The 19,256-nt window shown below is 32.8% G+C and overlaps 1 protein-coding gene across 1 annotated transcript in view; it reads right to left on the reverse strand.

The window, feature by feature from the left end:
• Nucleotides 1–19,256, reverse strand: part of LOC117211777 — a 377,618-nt gene that overhangs the window by 108,474 nt on the left and 249,888 nt on the right. The window contains exons 11-16 of the mRNA XM_033456000.1: nt 16,610–16,812; nt 15,191–15,383; nt 7,327–7,425; nt 6,901–7,040; nt 5,202–5,274; nt 4,558–4,593 (exon numbers count right to left, since the gene is read on the reverse strand). Coding sequence (XP_033311891.1) covers nt 4,558–4,593; nt 5,202–5,274; nt 6,901–7,040; nt 7,327–7,425; nt 15,191–15,383; nt 16,610–16,812 — 744 coding nt within the window. The remainder of the gene's footprint in view (nt 1–4,557; nt 4,594–5,201; nt 5,275–6,900; nt 7,041–7,326; nt 7,426–15,190; nt 15,384–16,609; nt 16,813–19,256) is intronic.

A 19,256-nucleotide genomic window follows, 5' to 3' on the forward strand; every position in this document is an offset into this window, starting at 1 on the left:
GTCCGCGGATGTCCACAGAAAAATCACATATGCATTAAGTATTATTGAGGTGCTACTAAATGTGATCGAACACTGTCTTGCATGAACCAAACACACTTTTCACACAAATTACCGATGATGATCATGATCATGTGCAATGGCGCATTATAATATTCATATCTATTCGATCGCATCGCTCTCTACGACTTTTACGATGTAAGCTGCTGCCCATTTATCGTTCGATGTGAGGGTTGCTGTGTAGCCGTTGCTTAGGCTGACCTACTTTCGTTCGCGCAAAGTTTGCTCGCGCACAGGAATATTTCGACTAATTTTTAATTTGCAATAACTAAAGGACAAAGCTGAAAATGCATTTTTTTAAATTCTTGATGTCCTTAAATTTTTTTATATCTGTAGCCGAACATCCTGTATGTAACTGGCATAAATCTACACAACATATTTGGGTAATTACATAGTGAAACTGTAGAACCGTTACGTTCTCTCCAGTTTCAATGACTTCTTAATACATATCTGAGACATTCACAAAAAACAATCGGTGTCAGAACAGTGGATTCTGCTTTATCATTGTGCATCCGTGACGGTGTCTGTATTGGTTACCAGCGGTTGGGAAGGATGACCTAGTCAAACCCTAACGTTTATAGTAAGGAGCAAAACTGAACACATACTCGGAGTTTTTACGCATTGTTTGTGTCGAGGTTATTAGATGTATGAACAGAGAAACGCGTAGATAAATTGTAAAGTAGAAAATATATTTTAATACAGAAGTGTAAGTACAAGTAGGAATATAATTTGAGCTGATCCCGATCCGCACGCTAGCACTGTTACCCTATAACTGAAAGTCCCGAAGCCATCGTCGCCTGTCTACTGTCTATGGTCTGCCTTCGTTCCAGTCTATTGTCTATACGCTGTCAATGGATTCAGTGCTTGAGAAAACTAAAAAGACCAGATGTAGGATTTTCTTAGACGTGATGACCACTTCAATAGTTTGCATATAGAATACGAAAAAAGCAAAATATATAGTGTTTTATATACCTAAAAAATTTTATCGTGCGTGTTATAGTGATTCTTTCGGTAAATAAAAATTGTTTTCGTGAAATCAGTTTTGCACCGCAAGTAATTTTAAATGAAGATAGTAGTTGTTTGTAAACTTAATATTCAGTAACCTCTCGAACACATTTTAGCATGCTTGATGTAATATTCTCGCAATATTCCTGCGTGATGAAATACAATTGTCCCTGCCCCTCGTTGCCATAAATCATTAAGGTTCATAGGGGAGCATCCTATCCATTTGCCAACTACATTTTTATATGTGCTCAGACATTTTCTATAGGATTTAATTCTGAGCTTTGATCAGGTCATTCTATGGTTTGGAAGAGCTGAACCTGTAGCCAATTTTTCACATTCTTAATACTATAGGTTGTCTCAAAAGTTTCTTTCGTTTTATAAGAAGATAATAATGATGCTAACATTTTTTGTTTTATATTATTTTACTGAACTACGTATGATCCATTTTGTTATATTACTACAAAATGGGTCATACACATTTTTGGGACAGCCTGATACGATACTTAGGGTCATTGTCGTGTTGAAATATGACGTCATTCTCTGATACCGACGTATTTTCAGCTGTTTCAGGTAAGTTTTCTTGCAAAATGTCTTTATAGATCTATTGGTTCATCATTCCCTCGATTCGATGTAACGAACCTACACCGGATATTGTAATGCATCCTCGTATCATAATCAAACCGTCATCAAATTTAATTGTTTGCTTAACATGACGTGGCAATAGACTAGTTTCACTTCTTCTCTTTCAGCACCACAAACGTCTATCCGATGAAAATCGATTAAGTTTAGATTTCTCAGACCAAATCATTTTTTTCCACTGTTTAATAGTCCAAATATTATATATATATATATTTTTTTTTTTTGCGAAACGTAGGCAGGCCTTGATATTGATCTTTGGAAAAACAGGCTTTTTTTTCTTTTCCATTACCATAAAATGAAATTCCTTTAGTGCTCTTCCAGCCGTCTAATTACTAATTTTCTTTAACATATCTAATAATTTTCTAATAATTTTGCAGTTATTGATCCGATTGTTACAACGTCGGAGGTGATGTATCTTAATCCTCTCTTCTAATTAGAAGATAACAATTTCGGATGGTCTCAAAAATATGTAGGGACATCGCTACAATATCGTTTCGATAAGAAAAGATTTCGCAAGCAACTTGTTTGTTGACAAACCATTTTTTAGTTGAAAGATAACACTATTCATCACGCTTCGCGATAATGATTTCATTACGAAATATTAAAGATGCTTTGATGTGTTTTATTGTAGAAACTACAACAGATTAATTGCTAATACAATTCTGATCCCGGGCATCAACATTAGTTGTTAACAAAGTTCATGTTTACACTAGTTGATTCCGACAGCTCTTTTTGCGGTACAAAACTGATTTCACGAAAACAATTTTTATTTACCAAAACAGTGATGATAACATGAACTTATATAATACTATATAATTTGCTTTTCTTGTGTTCTATATACAGACAATGAATAAAATACCATTTATATTAAAATGCTGAATGTGTGTTCAGTTTTGCTCCTTACTATATCTTCTGTTTATGTATGCGCACAAGGGTGAAACGAGCTTGAGTAAAGCTGCGTACACAACTGCATACGCGACACTGTAAGAAATGTCTGTTATAATTAAAATAGAAATGAATATTATCAATGTAATGAGTCTGAGTTTGGGTTGGCCTTTTTACGCTAGTCGGCAACAATTGCAAGAGATGATAATAATATGCGAATAAATAATTGATATTATTTTACGAAATAGAGTAATTTTTATTATTTTACGCAAAAGTTGCCGATTTGCACTCACTTGATTAAAAAATTAACGCATACTCAAACGTAATAAATATATCGATAATATTAATTTTTAATTAAAATGTAACAGATATTTCTTACAGTTTCGCAGACGCAGTTGTGCGTGCAGCATTACTCGTGTTCGTGCTTTCATCAGAAGAATGCCGTTATTTAAATAATTCAAGACAAATAAATTCTTACTGAATAGGTTGTCCATATTCTCGAATAGCTGTGATAATTTATTGGTGTTGCATTATATATATGGTGTTCCATTATAAATTGAATTGCCCTGCTTTATCTATCTGTTTTTACAAGTTGAGACGTGAAGACGTGTTTCATTATTAACCGTATTAGCATACGTTATTAGACATGAAGCTATATAAATTCTTGGATATCTACAGCAATTACGGAATGGTCGATAGGTTTTTGATTGGCCAAACAGTGTTTCATGGCATGATGAATTTGCACTAAATGCAACAAATGAATGATGAAGATATTATGATACTTATTGTATCAAAGGTCGAAATAGAGAACGTATGAAGACATCTAGAAACTGGTGCTTACAAAAATAACGTTTCACAATATACATCTTTGTGTATAAACTGCTTGCCGTATAACACTGGGACTACCTCAGTAAGCACTTCCTCGCGAACAGCTGTCGGTTGGGCCAGCTTTTGCCGAGATATATGTATCTTGTGGGTTGAAAAACATTCTACGTAAACAGGAAGTGAAAACAAAATTGTCGAAACGAAACTGAAGTAATCGAATTATTGAAACAAAAATGGGGGGGGGGGAATTAACAAAGATCGTCTTGTGACTGGGCAATGAATTTTTGGCAGAATTCAACGCATAAACAAGGAGATGTTTATTATACTAGTTTCCGATCGGAGTTTCACCACTTTAGTCACCGTCATTAAAGAACAGAGCAAACCAGGTATGCCAGTTATGTCTGACTGTTGGAATTCGTATAAATACTTAAACGAGGAAAGATACAAGCATCTAGCGATAAATCATAAAATGAACTTTGTTGATACGGACAACGGTGCTCATACATAAAACATAGAACGTATTTATAAAGATAGAAAAACGGGAAGTAATATTTCCTGCTACAGATCTCGCAAATATAACTTGAAATTAATTCCAATTTGCTTTTAAAATTAACGATACGATTAGATACGAACGATAGATTAATCTAACCAAGATTCAAAAAAGCTACGTATCGTTAAATATACATATGTATAGTAATAAAAATATTTGTATGTGTATCTCGAAAACTAAAGTCGAGCGACTGTAACATGTAAAGGAAAAAGTTGTTCAGAATGACCTTGACAACATGCTTCAAGGTCATTGGAATCGACGAGTCGCCCCTGTTCCATATAATTTCCTATATTTTTATATACATAAAAAATTCGAAAAAACTACACCAATTTTAGAAAAGTTATTCTGTTTTAAGAAATGTTGGAAGATTTTCGTGAGTCAACGTATGTATCGTGTTACGTAAGTTATCGATACGTTTAATGCACACTGTGTGGACACTGTATATACACGTCGAACGCAGTTAACTGGTTAAAAACAGCGAAATCTCGACCGAACAAGAAGGCCATTATCACGATTGTGTTAATTTTCTAAACTATTTCATTTATTAGTATTCGTTTATATCGTAATATGTTGAATTCGTTGGAGCGTGTATTCACCTCTTCTTTGTTTGTAATGAACGGTTATGTAGTCATCTGAAAATGAGATTAGATATTAATCTCAGCTCCTTCTGATTTTCTGATAGTTTGCTTGTTTTAAGAATTGGAATACTTATTCGAATAATACTTTAATACTTTTTAATCTATTCTAATTTATAATGATTCGTTATTTAAGCAAAGATTTGAAGACACGTGTTTCGATATTAATATTGGAATAAAAAAGATTTGTTCTTTGAGAAGAGACGGTATTTTTTTAGTTAGAATTAAATTGTAGTAAATTCACATGAAAGATGTATTCACGGAAAAACTGTAAAACTGCAAGAAGCCACTGAATTTAATTTGTGACAATACGAAATGTTATTCGAAAAATCGCAATGTCAATCAAACAAAATTAATTTGAAAAGAAAGTGGAAGAATGGTAACCTTTAATGAGATAGAGGTAATTTATGTTAAACATTACTAATAGATCACTATTTCATAACATTATTATGTGTATATTATTCGTTAGACTAGTTAAAATAAAAAAGAAAAAAGAGTAGGAAAATACTGCTGAGCATTTTCGTAATATTAATCGCTATTACAACTTTCAATTGTTTCGTATAAGCATTGAAGCTGCGCAGTACATATTTGCCACACAAACTCACCGCTTCTGTCTGCACGATGCAACGAGTCGTACATTTTCTTATACCATTTTGTTTGATTATTCTCCTTGACTTCCTAAAATTTTAGTTCTTTAATCAAATGATGCAAACATGAAGAAAATTCATTAATTCTAAAATAAAAGTCAATGAGGTTTCTTATTCGTAACGGCAGGATGTTAAAAAATGTTAAATATCATAGCTAAATGCATTAGTTTTAAAATGGCATGGTAAATAATTTTCGTGATTCAATATTATATGTACATATGTATTTTAATTGAATGGTTTTTACGTCATTGAATCATTTAAATAATTTTTTGCCATATACAGCATTCGACTGAGAAAAACGCAAAACTATCGTAATAACAGATCTTCAATAATTTTGGTACTAGTATTTACTAATTACTTCTGTTCTTAATTTTGTGTATGATAAGAAATTTACTTTTAGAATTTAAAATTGTATAATTCATTTTGCAGGTATAAGATGTGTCTCAACAATTTTGAGTACTTTAAAGGTTTGCCTTTTCAAAGATATGGAAAAATTTTATTTACAGAATTTTTATGATGTAAAGGAAGCTATAAGACATGCCAATAATAATTCTTACTTCATTAAATGAAAGATTTCCAAAACTTTGGACGTCATTTTTATCTAAGAAACAAATTAATTAATAATTTATACATAATAAATTATATTCTTTGAATTAATATAGGATAATATATTCCTTTGTAAATAAAGATTTTCCACGCATCTAGAACTAACGAAGGTATTCGAAGTAATCAAAATTTATTGGGACACCCTACATATATGTACATATTACACAAATCCTGATATTTATTTAATCCCACACTGTGATGTAAAGATTTTAATATTTATAAATACGGTGCAGTTCATAGAATAAAATTAAATTTTATGAAAGTAAATAATAATGTGGAAAAATTACTTGTAGTTAATTAACTTAACTATACAGCAGACGTTCGTATGAATGTGACAGTTATAAATATTGTACATGATCCTCTATAACACTATGTGACATCTCACTAAAATACCTTAATGTTTAAATTTTATTTTTATTATATTTTAATATATGTATATTTTATTATTACTAATCAATATTTTATTTATTAATTATATTTAAATTTTATTTTAATTGTTTATCACTAGACTGCAGATGTTCATATAAAATTTAAATATGTAAAAATTTACAGAATACATATTATTATAAAAAAATATATAAAAGTAGAGTGTATTTGTCATAATATTTAAGTAAATGAAACAAATTTCTGTATTCAACTTAAAATTGCATAAACATTCGTAGTATATTTATCACTATATATATATTTATATTAGTTTAAAATTATACAGAAACAAATGACCTCGTAATAGCAGTTCAAATTGAAGTAGAAAGTCACGAACAATTTTTAATTTCTTTCTGTCTTCAAACGAAAAGAAATCTAGTTATAGAGGGTTGATATAAGCATATATGGAAACCAAGTTATTAAGAATTATTTGAGCTAAAATTTAATATTGCAATGAAAGAATCATATTTTAAATTTAGTTGTTTCTAAATAACATAAGATACACAGTAAAAAGTCAGTAATACAGTAAGGGATTAATAATATGTTTAAAGAGATCTTAATACATTAATGAACCTAAATTCTAAAATTTTTCACTAACTCTTAACCAGAGACGGATGCAGAGACCTACCGATCTTAAAACGAGAGGAATACCCTCCTTAGATGTTGGGCCAATACCATTGAATTTTCGAGGACTCAAATCGGCCATCTTCTTTGGCGGTTCATTTTCTGTTTCTGGCTCGCTCTCGTACTCTTTCTTCACGTTGTAAACTGAGCGAACATCAGCTTAATTTCATAATGCGGTAACCGGGAAAGAATCGTTTCACACGAATTTTATCGAGAATGTAAAGAATGATTTATCACACCACGCGTAACGTCAACATTCACGGGAATTCTTCACACAACACAGGATGAAGGTAAATTACACTTTAAAAAGTAATTCACGGGTGAATCCACGAAACAGAGTTTATAGATACGGTTAAACTCAAATTACGTGCTCGGTACACGTCATAAAATATATGTTCGACGGTTACGAATCTATGAAAAATGTACTCACTGATCTCGCCTGGACTAATTATCGGCTTTTCGTCGCTCGGAGGTCGTTTTATCGTTTCGGTCTCCTCCAGATAGGCTGCTCCTTTCGGTAATTGGCCCTCTAAAATTGCATAAAATAATAATTATTTTCGTATAAAAATTAGTAAATAACGTTATAGAAATAAAATAACTTTCTTAAGCGAAAACCAATTATAAAAAGGAAATAATGTTAATAGTATATGTTAATGTTCGAATAGAAACGAAAGATTATTACGTGATACAAGTTCAATATTGCGTTTAAAAATTATAGAGGTAATATTTCGCTCAGAACAGGTAATTTGTTTGAAAATATTTATTATATGTAGTATACAGGGCGATAGAAAAGGTTCCTATACTCAAAGGACTTACAGCACCCAGGAATAAAAAATGTCTAATCGATATAAGTCCTAAAAGCAATGCTCTCGGTATAAAATCAATTTTTATTATTTACTAGCGTTCTGTATCACAATTGATTCTCTTCGCGACACATTTAATTTATGCAAAAATTCAAGATGCACTTACAGTACAGATCTTCATAATTGATATTCGATATATCTTCTCTCTATTGCTACATACATCTATGGATCACACATCGACGTACAATTTCAAATATCCTTTCCTTGCCACGTATTCTTACAACGCGCATTTTCTACTCGTTATCATAAGTCCAACACATTATTTATCGGTTATGAGTAGGCAAAAATCTTTAAACACTCCTACATAAAGAATCCAGAGGATTTAAGTCAGACGATCGAGACCATTCTGCAGGATTTTCTCGTCTCATCTACCTTTCTCCAAGGGTTTGATTTAGACTTCAACTTAGCCATTTATTAATAGGCTCTGATTAAAAAATTCAAGGAGAATCTTTCTTGATGCCTTGATTCAATAGTTGCGTAAGGACTTTCATCTGACCATCCATAGCTATTATGAGAATTTGTAATCCCATTCCTGCTACCCAATTCAGCCACATCAGTAAAGAGTACAATATAAAGGGTACGGTTCGGTGAATCGATAGTTGAAGGCTTTCGAGTTCTTAGATTCTGTTCTACCATCCTCAAAACACGTTCTTCCGTATCAGCGATAGAAACAGAAACAAATCGCAGCCACCCAACGTTAGTATGACATGACGCAAAATAATCAAATTTACATACACGTTGTGAAAGCTTTTATGTTAGGAGATGGAATGTGGCTGTTGGCATTTTTCTGCGTACAAGTTACGGGTTGCATGTGTTCCCATTGGCAAGGTCACGCACAAAATACATATTTGTCATTTCCATATTAGAAAAATAATGGACATCATTAACAATATAGGAATAATGAGTACCGAACTGGGCGAATAATAAAGATTCTTTGTTGATATTAGTAATAACCTTGTGTTTACAACATTGTACTCGTAATGAACACTTCTAATTTCTCTGTGTCAGAAGCGAAATGTGATCAGGACATGGAGCGCTAATAAATGATAAACGTTGATTTTACATTGAAAGGATTGCTTTTAGGATTTTAGAATAGAATTTCACTGATTAGACATTGTCTTATTTTAGAATAAACTCTCAGCAAGTACTATAAACACTTCAAATGTGAGACTTATCATCCTGTATATAATTCACTTCATTATTATGTGCATCAGTTTCATATGAGTTTTGTGAGTTGTGTGAGTATCATGTACAAAATATAGAATATAAATATAATGCATTTATATATTATTAAGTATATTATTAATTATATGTAATATTATATGTATAATATATAATTGAACATATATACAGGGTGGTTGGTAACTGGTGGTACAAGCGGAAAAGGGGTGATTCTACGCGAAAAAAGAAGTCGAAAATATAAAATAAAAATTTTTTTTTAATTCTTCCATCGAGATAACGATCTACAGTGAGATCCATTATAACGAGACGAGATAAAGTGCACGCGTAGCGAACGAAAATTCAAAGTCGATTTTCTCGAAAACAAAGCCTCGAACGAAAAATTTTTATTCTATATTTTCGACTTTTTTTTTCGCGTAGAATCACCCCCTTTCCGCTTGTATCACCAGTTACCAACCACCCTGTATATATATAATTAAAATAGAAAACTATATATACAGAGCCATGTACCTTACTCGGAACCCGCGAAACAAGCGCAAGAACTCGGAAAATGGCAACATTGCTCTAATAAAAAGACACATGAATTCCTTCAATTTAACATAATTGCTGAAATTAACGGTTGTATTACAATATTCTTACAATACATATTATTCTAACCTTCGTTCACATCCTATTAAAGTTACTCTTATTATCTTACTTCTTTTCATAGTGTGTTGCTACATACGTACTTACTGTTAGTAACATCGTTATCTTACAGTCCTGTGTGCCAGCTTTATCTACTAACATCAACATATTGATGCATTTTACATGTCGCTCGTACTCTAACGACTTTATTAATACACCCGCTTTCATTTTTCTAGAACATGTATATCTTAAATTTATCCCATTCCTCATTTCATCCTTTAGAAAATAGTCCTTCCACTTGATGTTTTTGTTCGATTCGTTACATTTTCCTTCTTAACTCGGTCAATTGTAGCATTGCTATCTATTTTTGATCATACTAATCTATATTTGTTTTCTAAACCTAGATTCTCTATTAAACTTACAATCCATTTAACCTAACTATCACATATTGCTATAAGTTGTACTTCGCACCTTGAAAAAGCCACCGAGTTCTGTTTCTTGCTCTTTCTACTCACTAAGCTGGTTGCTATTTTTATTGAGTACCCATTGTAGGATTTTGCGTCCGATGTAACGCTCCAGTTTGCATCTGTAGTCGCGTTTATGCTATACCCTACTCTTCTGTAGTGAAATCTATGATCTTTGGTACCTGTACCTTCTCAACGCCTTTAAATGGATTTAGGGTTTTGGCTGTATTGGAATAACTTGCTTGTACAGAACGATATGTTAGGCTCTGAGCCTACAAACAGATCCCCAAGCATTTCCCGATATATCTGCGTGTCTACCGTTGTGGGATTATCGCGAATGTCTAAATTTTGTTGTGAATCTATCGGTGTCTTTACTGGATTGCACTAATTTGTATTAAGAATCTTATCTGTATAACTTGTCTGAAACAAACTTAATTCTAATTCATTCTCCTCGATCTTCATGTTTAAGAAATTAATATTTTGGTTCTGAAGTAACTCTATTTGCTTATTAATTCCTCTTACTGTCATAGGATGTCATATATTAGAAATAGTTCTAATTTCCTTGACTATACTTAACATGCATATGCGCATGCACACACAACATATGCATATAGTAATATTATACTATTTCTATCCTAAATTTTATGAACGCATGGGTCTTCCTCTAATCTTGGCATTCCTAAATCATTCGTTCCTAAGAACATCATTTATGTTTTGATTCCAGTGATATCCTAGCTGGGGTACTCCATATATACTTCTATTCAAGTACAGGCTTTGTCTCGAGCCTTTGTAAATCCTGGGAGTTATTCCACATTATAACATAAACTTCTTCATTTATCTTATTATGTAAATATGCGCATTTTACATCAAACTGCTTTATTTTTAAATTATATATAATGGTTAATGCCGATATAGCCTTAACAGTCTCTAGTTTTACCACCAGTGCAGAGGATACTTCACAATGTACTCTTAACTTTAGCTGACAACCAATGCCTACCGATCTATTTTTATACAGTACTACTTTGTTGAGGACACGGAATTTGACATGGAATATCTACTTGCTCTTTATAACTCCCATTTGAGTTTTTCTCGGTACCAAGTTCCACACGTTACGCTGCTCCATGGACATTATTTATTCATTCATCGCCTTCTTCCAGTTTTCTGTTTCTCCTGAAGTCACTGCCACATCTTCATTGTTAGAAATCAATATGTTACATAACATCACATTATTTGCCTGTTCCATTTTTCTACTCCTCGCCTTTGTGTTCTTTCCTTTGTTTGAAACTTATTCTATGTTCTAAATCTGATAGTTTTTCCTTTATATGTTATCTCATGTGATTCCTGTTCTGTACATTATCATCACACAGGCTATCACTAATTTCCTACTGTTGATTCTCTACGTCCTCTTCCATGTCTTCAATCAACGGTGTTATCTGTTTTTCATCCTCACGGTATTCTTTTGTGCTTCCTTCAACATATCTTGTTTTTCCCGAGTCACTTTCATATCCACCTTCCTGTAACAGCTTAGAACCGCTGACTTCTTTATTCAATTTTACCGCCCTCACCACCTCTATTTCCTTACTTTTCAGATCATATATTCTGTAAGCTGTTCTTTACATATCCTTACAGATATTCTCTTTGCTCTTTTACCTAACTTATTTCTTGCCTCTTTGGGTATATAATAGTATGTGATACTCCTAAATATCTTCAAATACAAAGCAGTCGGCTTCTTACCTACTTACTCTTCTAGTGGTGTTGCCATTTTGTTTACACCGGTTGGCGTTACATTTATGGTACATGCTACAGTCACGACTATTTCTGCTCAAAAATCTCCCAAGAGATGCGCGTCTATCAGCATCGCTCGCATTTTGTCTTCCAAAATTTTTCATCATTCGTATTCCAAAAGTGTTTACACTTTCTCCACTCCCCAAACGTTTAAAATTAAATCCCTTGAAACAAATGAAAAGGCTAGAATGAAACGTATTATAAGAGAATTGTAATAAAATCATTAATTAGTAATTATATTAGGTTGTCCGGAAATTTCTTTTCGTTTTTTTAATAGCAGGTAAGTATAAAATATATTTCCTCCTGTGTACTTTTCTTAAATAATGTATGATCCTTTCTCTTCTACCACATTTTGCCATCTCTCCGGGAGCCTCATAATGCCATTTTTCACTGAGAGGGCACTTATCTCGACTCGACCAAGATCGCTTACGCGCGGTGTTGTCGCAGAGAATTCAACTTCCACCCCCAGTAATAAACTTTTTTAAAAACGGTACTCTTTTGTTGCGTTGAATTAGCAAATCGCATGTCGAGATTCGATTCAGGGGATTGCTCTCCGTCAGTTGATGGGGAACCTACACTTCGTAGCGATTAACATACCCAAGCTTTGTTAAATGCTCATGAATCGTTATTCGCGAAATGTTTAAAGTATCTGTTATCTCACGAACACTAGATCTTGGGTTTTCATCGAGGTAGGCCTTGATAAGGTCAGTATCAGTGGTGGATGCACGTTCGCTGCGATCTTCATTTTTCAGATTAAAATTTCCGGCTCTAAACTTCCTAAAACAATTCCGGACTGTTTGAACAGTTATAAACAGATCACCACAAACGTCACAAATCACCTTTGCAGTGTTTTTAGGCGTACTGTCTTTTTTAAAGCAATGAAACATAACGTGACGAAAATGCATCTTTTGGTCTTCCATATTTCATCACGCAAAAAACACTCGATGCACTTTCTACTAACGTCGAGAACTGCTCTCTTGCCTTACCAGAGGATAACTAGTGACCACACGATTGACGGTGGAGTGATCTGGTGGTTTGTTTACACGAGCAGAACGAAATAAGGCCCCGAGCGGCGAGCGGGAAAAAGACCTTCCTGACGACCTAATATTATCATATAATTTTATATTCTAAGGAATTCATGTGTTTTATATTGAAATTTAACTTGCAAAATCCATAACATATATGGTTACTATTACAATCATACATCGATTTTAAATCAGCCGTCTGTCTGAAAAGTAACTATGTACAATATTATTATTTACATCCTCACAAACATCTAGACTCTTTTTTTACTTCGTTGAGCTAGGATAATTCATCATTAACATGTTAAATATTTTCTTTTATATACGTTGTAATTTAAAATTTGTTAACGACCGCATTCTATAAATTGGTCGCTATTATCTGGTTTCGAAACGCTCTGCTATGAATACATTGACTGCAAGAACGAGAAACGAAGGAGTACGTGAGATACACCTTACAGAGTTCACGTTCAGACAATTGGAAATTCTTTGTAATAACTTTTTAAAAGTCTACAAAATTTGTAATTCATGTAACTCGACATGGCTGAGCATCTGTAGCCTGGTGTTGTAAATATTGATCGCGACGATATTGTAACGTCAATCCACATCAGAGACCAGGCCGCTGTCACGACCGGCTCACTTTAAAATCGGAGATAAAGATGTGGCATGTATAAACAATGTATATCGCCCAAGTGCCTAATGAGCCATCAATATCCCAACGATCCTTCCGCTGAATGTTCGAGGAGAAGGCGTGCGTGGCGGCGATCGCGGATGCCTAACAAACTCAAGGATAGTGGGGATATTGAGGGGTGACAAAAGACAAATAACCGAATCCGATCGGAAGTCGAGTTGTAAGTCTCAGTCTTGGATAGTCACGCCTAGAGCTCGGAAGAAATATTGTGAATTGTGTTAGAAGAAAAATAAAGTTTTTTTTCTATTTTTTTTTTTTTGTTGTTGTTGTTCTCTTGTGTTATTTTACGCGACAATATCAAGTAAATGAGTGAAAGGGGCAATTCATTCATCACTCTTCACGATAACCCGGTCGGAGCTAATTTTCAAAAACACTATAAAGGATCCCGATAATTGTATCCGAGTGAATCGCGTGTTCCGAGATAAATGGATATATAACAATCACTTTTGCTCCAATTTTAAAAATAGTTATTCTGTTGTCTTTTTCAAGGTGTACGATTACGAGTGACAGTAATTGTATACATTTATAAATGCCTCAGAAATAGGAAATAAAAAATATATAAAAATATATAAAAAAGATATATATAATAATCATTATATATGTATATATAACATATAATTGTTATACAATTGTTTCGTATATGCAATATAATGTATAACATGTAATTATATAACACATTTAATAGTTATATAATTATATGATATGTATATGTTTTATATACATATGCTATATAATGATTATTACTATTATATATATATTCTTTTTATATATTTTTTATTTCTTTTGTTCATACATTTATAAATTTATATTACTGTCACTCGTAATCGTACATCTTTCAAAACAGAATAACTTTTTTAAAACGAAACCAAAAGAGTTGAGTTGTTCTGAAAAGTTGAAAGGATTAGTTTACTAGATGACGTATAAAAGAATTTCGAAAAAATCGCAATTGGTTGGAATTGCGCAGAAAACAGTACAGCTGGATTTTTACAACTTTCATATATAAGACTGCAATGAAGATTTTAAACATGTGTTTTGTAGATTTATATCAGTTATATACATTTTATCGAAATCGGTTAACGTTGCTATGTGCTACAAACGATTAAAAATAGTGAAAATTGCAGTTTTTTACTAGCACTACTTTCAGCTTATTACTGCAATAAATTTGAAAATTCCGAAGGCTACGGCTTGTTTCTGCATTAAGCGATTTTGATTAAATTTGCAGCTTATGTATATGTATACGTGTAACTGACGTAAATCCACAGAACGTATTTTTTAAAGTTTTGTTACAAGCTTTACTATTTTACTACTTCACTATGTTCTTTGCGATTACAATTAAATGTCATTTTTCGAAAAGTCCTTTGCACGTCATTTAGTAAACTAATCCTTCCAACTTCTCGAAAAAGCTCAAGTTGTTTGATTCAATATTAAGAAGCTTATTCTGTTTCAAGTATGAACAAATTCGAGTACGTGCAACTGTACATGTAAAGAAAAACAAATAAATAGTAGTAATAATAAATATCAAAATATACATTAAAATTTTTTTAAATTTCTTAAATAAAGCTATATTTCCGCGTGTTATATTTAAATGTTCTTTCGTACTTTTCTAAAACTTTATTATTCGTTCTTTTTTTATATGAATCTATTTTTTACGTTGAGGTTTGTCTTTCACCTCTTGCTTTCTGAAGCAGCGTTATAGTTGGATTCTGGGCACGTGGCAGATGAGGTGTTGAACTTAACGAACTTAATCCTTGCGAAGGTGCTGAATGCGAATTGACAATTCGCGTACTGCTGTCATAACAACTTCGGGACGTTTCTTTCTTTTCTTCTTCCGTTTCCCAAGGTGGTGGGGCCTCCTGTGTACTCTGACAAATGACACGAACGGAGAAAAAGCGTTAATAATAAAGGGATATAAATTTCTAAAGCAATTCTGATTTCTATTAATACTCGTGCTATTAAGACATTCGTACAACTAATAGCTAATAATAATAAATAGACTTAAATGATTTTAAATTTTCGAAAACTCAAAAGTAGCTGAATCCTAATTTTAATTCCACGATGTATGGAATATATTAATATATTATAGTATTAATAGTAATATATTAATTATATAAATAAAATAAATCTTCACAAATCTGGAAATATTATATACATTACTATACATGAATATTCGTGTATAGTCAAATATCCCTTTGAAAATAAATGAGAGATTATTAAGCGATCATGTGCATGATCTCTCAAATAAGTAAGCGTCTACTAAAAAAAGTTATAAACCAATAGTAATGAGTAGATGTCGAAAAAAATTCTATGCTTTTAAAAGTTCTGTAACATCGATGAAGGATACATAATAAAGAAATTATTGAAGGTTTTCAACAATAAAGGTTATTTATGAAAAATTATACTAATTTACAAATTTATTCTTTGGTCCTTTTACCAATGAAAATACAAAAAATGTGTTCGTTCAAATAGTGCATTTACGGCACTATATTACTGGTATATTATACAGGGTGGTTGGTAACTGGTGATTCTACGCGAACAAAGAAGTCGAAAATATAGAATAAAAAATTTTTTTTTAACTTTTCCATCGAGACAACGATCTACAGTGAGATCCGTTATAACGATACGCGATAAAGTGCACGCGTACCGAGCGAAAATTCAAAGTCGATTTTCTCGAAAACAAAGTCTCGAACGAAAAATTTTTATTCTATATTTTCGACTTCTTTTTTCGCGTAGAATCACCCCATTTCCGCTTGTACCACCAGTTACCAACCACCCTGTATATATTGCTTTACGGGTTTCAGCAAGGAAACAACACGATTATAGCCACTTGAAGTTTCTTTGAGATGTATTTAAAACAAATAGAAATTTCCGGGGGCGTGTAGACCTAATAATAGCACAAAGTTCTTTCATACATCTAATATTATAAATAAAAACGTAAATATAATAAACCTTTAAGTAACGTTATATTTCGATCGTTTCAACAAACGTTTACATTCCGTATTTTTAGTGGGGTGGAAACGAGACTATTAAATCTCGTTCAAGTTTGTGGGCGAACGAAATGGATCGTAGCATATGTCTCTTGATAACTTACTTCTTGCTGCGCTGGCTTTTTTCGGCTCAGAATAGGGCTTTCGAATTGCACCGGTCGAAATTCCTTTTTTTCAGGAACTGGACTGGTTCCGGCGCTGGAAGGCGTCCAGACAGGAGGGATTCCAGTATCCTTTGGAGGTTCTTTCTGTCCAGGACTCGGTTCCTTAGGGGGTGGCGGTGGCTCGCTTCCAGGTGACCAAACGCCTAGTAGCAAATATTCGTATTAGTAAACTATAGCTATTAATATTTTGTACTCATAATTGTTAGACTGTAGATATTTATATAAATTCATATTTTTATGGACATAATTAAAAAATGAAATGTAGGTATAGACAATTGTTTCACTTACTAAATAAAGTACTATACTTTAGGTATTTTATATATTTCGATATATTATTTTATATCAAATGTGTAAATGCACTGATTATATATAATGCATTAAATATATAATAGTAATAATAAAATATATAATAAAATATATAATGCATTGATATATGATGCATTCTCTGCATTTTTTCATTTTCAAATTTCCTATAAATCCATAAAAATCCGCAATATAATAATTGTCATTTAACGTAATGTTAAAACTTGCACATTAATTACGAAAAAAATGTAAATACAAACGAGATACGTATTAAGAAATAATTCATCATGTAAAAATTATACAATGGATTGTAATTTATTGAAATAAATTGTATTTGTACTAACATATATAACGTGCGCGCGCGTGTGTGTGTATGTATATTATTAGAAATTTTGTGATGAAAAGCAAATATTTATCGAAAAACTTATAGTCAGTTTTTCAACAGTTTCTACGAAATGTTAAATTATTCTTGTTATGTAAATGTTAAATGTATTCTTCTAATTTTTTCCTTTCCATGCTTGAAACATACGGCTTGAAAAATTGAAATATTTCCGAAATCCATCGAGTAAACAGAAAGTCCACTTTTCCAATGACCATCTCTAATGAATCTCTAGCTATGTAAAGTTTGAAGATTATGCAAAATAGGTCTTCGCTTCTTTTTAAACACATCTGGTGGCTTTCTCAATATCATACCCTTGTATCGTAAATGTTTCTTTCGGAATGAACTCTCCATCATTACATTGCCATACTTTAGACATTTCGAAGCAAGAGGTTAGAACAGTTTTGGAAGAATGGAATCGTTCCGACAATCGACGAGGAACTTTCAAACAAGTGAAAATATTAAGTTAGAATGTTATTTAGGTGTATTGGGCGTGCAATACGCGTAATTCGAGAAATGTTCGTGCAGTGAGTGCTGTATGCAATGTAGCAATACTTTTTACAAAATAAACCAACGATTGCGGGATACCGGTACGTTAAATTCTGCGAAATTTGGCGGACGAATTCAGCACGACGATGCACATTTGGGAGATAAAATACTGCGCCTTATTCAAGAAAATTCAAGTAGAAAAAATCTTCGCAATCGAATGAATCGAAAAATCTAACGCAATTCCAATTTCCCCGTGAGGCAACAATTTACTGATGAGGCAACATTCAATAAATGTGAAATAACAAATATACGTAACGAACATTTCCAGGCACGTGAAAATCCACGCACATTAAGAGATGGTTCACGCAGGATGGCGTGTCACACATTCTACCAGCGCAATGCAAGAGCACTTGAGCTGTTTTGGAAACAGGTACATTCCTTGTTAAAGAGATAGCCCAGGTGAGCTATCTTTAATTTCTCAATGACGCGTGTAAAGTTTTTCATCTGTAACGTATAATATCAAAATATTATGAGCTCAGGATATGCGGTTCGTTGAAATTAATTAAAAATATTACGAGATTTAGTGTGTAGCAAAAAAATTGTTTTATTTTAAGAACGAAGAGATAGCACGCTCTGCTAATATTTTTAGAAATTGCTCAGTAAGCCATGATTTATCAACGAGTAAAGATTACAGTACAATATTATATAAATTTGTAAGTATTTGGGACGCGGAAAAAAACGAGTCTGAAAAAGCAAATTCTTGAACTAAAACAGCAACAGTTATCAGTAGCAAAAATATCGAAAGTAATAAGAAGAAGTCGTAAAGTAATACACAATTTCTTAAAAAATGTTGAAGATTCTGGCAAAAAGAAAAGTACTAGTGATAAGCGAGCGATTTTGCGTGTAGCTTCCAATTCGCAGTTAACAACGAAGCAAATAATGGAAAAATGTAGTGTTAGTGCCAGTGTTTCAAGTGTTCGTCGAGTTCTACTATCCTGCAAAAATGTCAAGAGGCTAAAATTGAAAAAGAAACCTTCGTTAACAACGAAACACAAAGTAGAACGTTTACGCTTTGCAAAAGAAAGAGTGCATTGGAAAAAGAAATGGAGAAGGGTCCTATTTTCAGACCTTTATCACTGCAGACGTGTGAATACAGAATACGGCAAAATTCTAAGAGAAAAGTCAGGTACTGTTTACAAGAAAGCGGAGGACATATCGAATATCTGTTGTAATTGTAATCTGTTGTATCTTTTCTGGATACTCGCGACCGAGACATTCGCAGTGCGTGTGTGATATTGCTGTAAACAGTCGCGGACGGGATAATCGTGGTACGTGTGTGATTTTGCTGTAGTAACTGGCAGCTTCAAAAAATTACAGGAAACCTTAATCCTCTCTACTTGGAAATTGTATAGGGTG

Source organism: Bombus bifarius, unplaced genomic scaffold (genome assembly GCF_011952205.1).
Source record: "Bombus bifarius isolate JDL3187 unplaced genomic scaffold, Bbif_JDL3187 scf7180000008243, whole genome shotgun sequence".
Classification (NCBI taxonomy): domain Eukaryota; kingdom Metazoa; phylum Arthropoda; class Insecta; order Hymenoptera; family Apidae; genus Bombus; species Bombus bifarius.